The 5,951-nt window shown below is 49.5% G+C and overlaps 1 protein-coding gene across 1 annotated transcript; it reads right to left on the reverse strand.

The window, feature by feature from the left end:
- Nucleotides 1-567: 567 nt before the first annotated feature.
- Nucleotides 568-5,803, reverse strand: PHB (prohibitin). Its single transcript, XM_009287767.2, has 6 exons — nt 5,666-5,803; nt 5,089-5,250; nt 4,401-4,543; nt 4,052-4,168; nt 2,727-2,822; nt 568-1,751 (listed from the first exon to the last, which is right to left on the reverse strand). Exons 1-6 carry the CDS (start codon nt 5,751-5,753, stop codon nt 1,539-1,541), a joined length of 819 nt encoding a protein of 272 aa, XP_009286042.1. The 5' UTR covers nt 5,754-5,803; the 3' UTR covers nt 568-1,538.
- Nucleotides 5,804-5,951: the final 148 nt, after the last annotated feature.

Here is a 5,951-nt window from a genome sequence, read left to right on the forward strand (position 1 = left end):
GGCAACAACCCAAAGCGGCTGTACGATGACGAAATGAGCCCACCATTCACAGAAGCTTTCCCGAGGGCTCAACACCCTCAGGGTAGCCATGACACCCACCTAAGACCGTATTGTTCAGGGATAACAGACATCGTACGAACACCCTATTTGCAGGATAGGGTAATGGTGTGCCAGGCTAGTACCATGCCTTCTGACAGCCGCTGACAGGTTTGAAGTTCACTGTACCTGGTACAATACACCCCCATTCTTTCCAACAGCATTGTGTTGCATCAAAAGAGCACCCTGGAAAATGTATGTACATGCAGTAAACGACAGCCTGAACTGTGCATGGAAAGCAATTAAAAGCCCTCACAATAACCTCAAGATACTCTCAGCCTTACCTTGTTGCAGGAATTCAGCCTAAGAATCATATTTCAAGCTTTTAAGTTGTCAGGAGCAAGACTTACTTGCCTGTGCTAAGTGACTTTTATCCAAATAATCTAGCACAAGCATGAGGTGTCTTGCTCCGCTGACCCAACCTTCATTCTTCTGAGGTATTAAAAAAAAACCACAAACCCCACACTACTACGCTTGGGACCATGACATTTATTGAAGGCTGGTTATACAATCTCACCCATCACATCCTCCTCACAATTCAGTTTCCCTAAATAAAAAGAGCATTGATGTAACAGAGAATTCTGCCCACCTCCGACTGCCTGAGCCACGGAGCACCGAGTCATCCCCTCTTTGTCCCAGGTGCCATCTGGAATAGGCCAACTGCCACTTTTACTGATGTTGGTGAAAGAACCAACGCTGCACAACAGGGCAAGCGGCAGCAAGCAGATCAGTGTGCAGCGGTGGGGGGAGAAGTGGAGATGCCCCATTCCCGGCATGTACGTGAGAAGTATTTCCTGCAGAGGAAGTATCTTCTCCATGCCTGAAATCCATCTACTATGTAAAGTGAATCTCTGCTATTCTCACCCCCAGCCACAATCCACTCGATCTGTGCCTCCAGCTATCGGTGCTATGGTTCACACAGGCACAGCAGAGCCACTGTCCTAACAGCTGAGATGTCCTCTTTCTCTCAGCTGACACCTGAAAAAAGACTGGCTTGACTGAAGAGTGAGCCCTGAGCGTCCCTGTTCCATAGTCCAGGACCTGCAAGTCTGTAACGACCCTGGCTCAGTCAGCCTAAAGGCACTGAAGCATCGCTGTGGAACCGGATTGATACAGCACTCTTGTGGTCAGGGAGTCACCTGGGCTACCTGTTCGTCCCAGGAGTGAACAGATGAAAACTCTGCTCCTGTTGCTCAAACTGCCTGGAAAGGGGCAATTCTCAAACCTAGCTTAATGGTCAGTGGAGCCACTGCTCTGACCGTACATGGGAGGAATGCAGGTTTGTTGTCAAGAGCGTTCAGTTTTATTTGATTAAGAATTCAAAATGGGTTGAATTTTAATTTCCTCTGCTTTTACCAATGAGGAAATTGCAAAGATTCTTTTGGAAAGGGATGATCTGGTAGGTAGAGGTGACCAGGCCAGCTATGGCTGCAGAGCCAGGTTCACTGCGGCAGCTGGAGGAGCACAGACTGTCCAGAGGGCAGATAGGTGATGTTGCGGGACCGTGAGAGCTGGTACGCGATGTCTTCAGCTGCCTCCAGCTTGCGCAGCTCAATCAAGCCATCACCTGCAGTGGCCAGCGAGTTGGCAATCAGCTCAGCTGCTTTCGAGTCTCCCTCAGCAGAGATGACAGCTGCTTTCTTCTGCTGTTCAGCCTGAAAGTAAACATGAGAAGGGGAATAACCAACAGAGAAAACAAGAGCAAAAGAGAAGGAAGATGCTATTGTCATGTTTAAAATATAAATTCCCACTTCACCACCCTACTGTTCTTTTCCCCAGTAGGAGAGCTAAGGTAGAAGGTGATTTTATTTTAAAGCTGCATACTGTTAGACTGTTTTTCTGCCTACTGTGGAAGAAAGGTGGAAAAATCATCTTGACATTGCCTTATCAGTCAACCTCATGAAACATTAACCCACCTAAGGACGCTCCTCGTGGAAAATTGTCTATGAAAGATTCGAGAACTTCAGTGGAGTTAAAACCAGGTCGGATAAACACTTCTGCTGTTTAATCATCCTGGATGATTACATGCATCTTACTGCACCCACTGGATTAATTTTGGGTGTAGTTGCAGGTTCTTGCAATCTCAACAGGCATGTGTTCTCAGCTGTACTGGGGTACTTTAACACAAAATTGTTTCTGTGGATGCTCACTGAGATCCTGGGTTGATCCGAGATTATGTGGTCTTGTATGCAGTCAGTAACACTCCTAGGACACAGACCTCCATGCCCATGATCTCAAACACCATGGCAAGCTTCGACCACCCTCTCAAAATTCACAGACAGCAGGACCACTTGGGTTGCAAATCTCAACCTCGAGCCCCATTTCTAACTGACACTTCCTCCTGAGTGCTGTTTCCTCCCTCCTCCTCCATGCAGACGCTTCTGTTCAGCACTCCAGTAAGACTGTGACATGGTATTAAAAGAAAAAAAGACCCACAAAACCAACCTTAGGCTTTACCTACCCAACAATCATATGCCAGAGCTGAGAACCATGTCAGCATTATGACTCTAAGTGACTTCATCATTCAACCCGCCCCGTCTCGTGGACAGGTGAGTGAGATGTTCACTGCAAGCTAGAGTGGGAAGGAGATACCAGAAACCATTTCCAAGTTTCTCAGAAAGACAAGGTACCTTTTCCACAATGAATCTGGCTCTCTCTGCTTCTTGCTGGGCCACTTGCTTCATTTCGACCGCCTCTGTGAACTCCTTGCCAAAGGTCAGGTGGGTCTGCAGGGCAGAAATCAAGCAAAGTCCACAACGCTGACAGTTTACAGCAGCACTGCTGTGACCCACGCAGCTCCCGGGGAGGGAGGCAGCCTGCCTGTATCAGTGAAACTGGAATGGAGATGGAAAGCCAATATCCCTAAAAGAACAGAAACTGGGACAAGTGGGCCTCCCTGTCCAGTTTTGAAGTCTCAAGGGAGACACCACAAGCGCAACTCCAGTCCAGCAGACCAGTAACACCAGTACCTTCAGAGACACACCACGCTCCCCGGCCACCACCGCTTGCTCGAGCACCCGGCAGAGGCAGCCCGCCCCCCCAGCACTCCCCTCCCGAGGCAGGGAAGCTCACTGCCTGCCAAGCCATCCCACACCTTTCATACTCCGTTATGCACCGGTGTGCTCGGCCTGGGCTGCTTGGACAGCTGCAGGCTCCTGGGATGGGACAGGGGAAAGGTGAATTTCCTTCAGTAGTGTGCTCAGTGGAAAGCGCCAGAAACAGAGAGTCAAAAACTCACATTTTGCAGAAACAAAGTCACCTTCCTGCAAAGACTTCCTATATGTTCAAAGCCAAATGAAAGAGCTCGTTTCCCTTTCCTCTAAGGAGGCTTTTGAGGGAAGTCCCGAAAGAGAGAGGGAGAGGTGCACGTACAAGCCAGACTACAAGAGATTTCATTTACAAAGCTTATAGGGAGGTAGGAGGGAAGAGCTCCCTCCTTGAATAGTCTTAGAAGACTACACAGCCAGGAGAATAACTAATACTTCATAGAAAAAAAGAAGCTATGGAAAGCGTACATTTGCCCTACCTCGTCATGCCTAAGCACTTTCTCCCCGTGTCTTGGGGTGCTTGTGGAACAGCTGCCTTCTCTAAAGCAACGTGCAGCCTTATCCATCATCACCCACAGAAGCATTTGCTCTTCATTTTAACGATAAAAGCCCTGCAACAGTGAAGCCTGTCGATAAGCCAGTGCAGCGGAGCCTTCAAGGGCTTACTCAAGGTCACCGAAGGCCAGCGACAAAACCAGAGGTACTGACTTGAGCTGTAATCACTACATCCCATGCAACTGCAGACAGACAAACGTAGTCCACATGTCTAAACTTCCAGCCCACCCTTCTCTGGCCATCCACGGATTCTCCACTGCTTTTATTTGGGCACGCTCCAAAGAGTTCTCCTCTTCACTGCTTTTATTTGGGCACGCTCCAAAGAGAAGAACTGAAAAAGGGAGGACTCTTACCAAGGACACATCATCCAGAATGAGCCCGAAGGTCGCCGCTCTCTCCGTGAGGTCTTCGCTCACTTGCCTTGAGACCAGCTCTCTCTGAGTGATCAGTTCTCCAGCATCAAAGCGAGCCTGAAATCAGGAGGGACAACAGTGAGAAGAAAGCTCCAAGAAGTGATAGATTCTGCATCTAAGAGAAGCTTTATTCTGGAGTGCGACATATTCCACACTCCAGCAGGTCCCTCGTCTAAGAGAAGCTTTATTCTGGAGCGTGACATATTCCACACTCCAGCAGGTCCCTCGCTGCTAAAAAGAGGAAAGAAAGATGACTGGCAGAGCCCAGCAGCTCTCACGCTGTCCTTACCACAACAGACTTGAGGATTTCGGTTGTGATTGAGGGCAGGACACGCTCATCGTAGTCCTCTCCAATACTGGTAAAAATCCGCGGTAGCTGGGCAGTCACCGGTCTAAACAGGATGCGCAACGTGATGTTCACGTTCTGTAGATCTGTAGGAAGAGAGTCACGAGTTCAGTGGCAAACCACAGGGACAGGAGATACCCTGAAGTTGTCCTCTCCAGGGTAACTGAGTGAGAAAGAATAAACATTCAGACTTTTTCGCCAGCAAAGACGAGTTATTTTTACTACCCCTTTCACCTTGGGATCCAAATCCTCCTTACAGATAAGATTTAAGCTTCAGTTTGTTTGCGATGCAGGGAATTACTCGCCCTACTGTAAAGACAGAGACTTTATGTTTAAAGGGACGACTTACAGGACTGAAGGAAGGGTCCCTTAATCCGTTCCGTAACTAAAAAGACGGATCAAACCATTCCTGACCCTGTGCCAAACTGGACTCAGCACACGTGGGATCTCCATGTCCAGAAGGGGAAACTCCCACCCAAATATTCATTTTGTGGAAGTTAAAGATCATAAAAGTCTTGACGGCGGTAAAGCTTTTTCTCCTGTCCACCCAGCTGCTAACTGAGCAGCATCCGCATAAGCCACGGCACATCATCGCCTGGTTCTCTTACAGTCGCCGGGTCCAAACACTCACCTTTGCTGCCGGTGATCACAGGAATGTTACGGGGGCGAGAGCGGCAGTCAAAAATGATGGGTTTCTGTACCCAGGGGATGAGGAAGTGGGTACCTTCTCCTACCACTGTGTCCTGGACCCCGCGGAATCGGTCAAAGATGACAGCTCTGTGGCCCGCATCAACTAGAGAAGAAAACAGCGCGTCAGGCGCGGTTTCGCTATTGCCACTGTTGTACCTGCGCACCGTCAAAGCCTTCTCCATGGAAACGCTCTGTCGGGGCCAGTTAAAGCCTTTTGCTACAGGAGACGGGTGAAATTAATTGGGTTGTTGGGAGCAACAAAGCAAAGAGAAGATGCAGCCAGGACTCCTGCGCCCCCCCAGCCTGCTCACAAGGGCAGCAGCTGATCGACAGCTTTCTAGAGAAAGGACCTTGCAATCCTCTTGCTTGTGCAATGCACGAGGTGTAAAACGGCCCAGCAGGGCTTCACGTCTATTTTCCCCTGATGCCGTTAGCAATAAAAAACACAGAGCAGCCAAGGCGCTGACAAACCAAAAAGAGATAAAGTGAACTGGGAGCGCTCGGCTTCTCCCACTCACCATTGTAAAGTGCAGAATTGACAACTCCACCTACGACTGCCAGCCCCAGGCCAAGCTTCCCAAGGCCTTCAAACACCTTCGCAGCCATTTCGCACGTCCAGCTCCAGCCCCTTTAAGAAGTCCCTCCTGCGAAAAAACACGAGCTTGTTAAAACCGTACCAAGCAAGAAGGCCAGGGGGTCCTGCCTGCAGGTACCTACGGAGCCGGGGATTAACCCCCCCTCCAAAAAACCCAACCTGCAGTGGCGGTGTTCCCCCCAGCAACTCTTTCCCTGCCCCTCAACAGC

Source organism: Aptenodytes forsteri, unplaced genomic scaffold, assembly GCF_000699145.1.
Source record: "Aptenodytes forsteri isolate BGI_AS27 unplaced genomic scaffold, ASM69914v1 Scaffold25, whole genome shotgun sequence".
Classification (NCBI taxonomy): domain Eukaryota; kingdom Metazoa; phylum Chordata; class Aves; order Sphenisciformes; family Spheniscidae; genus Aptenodytes; species Aptenodytes forsteri.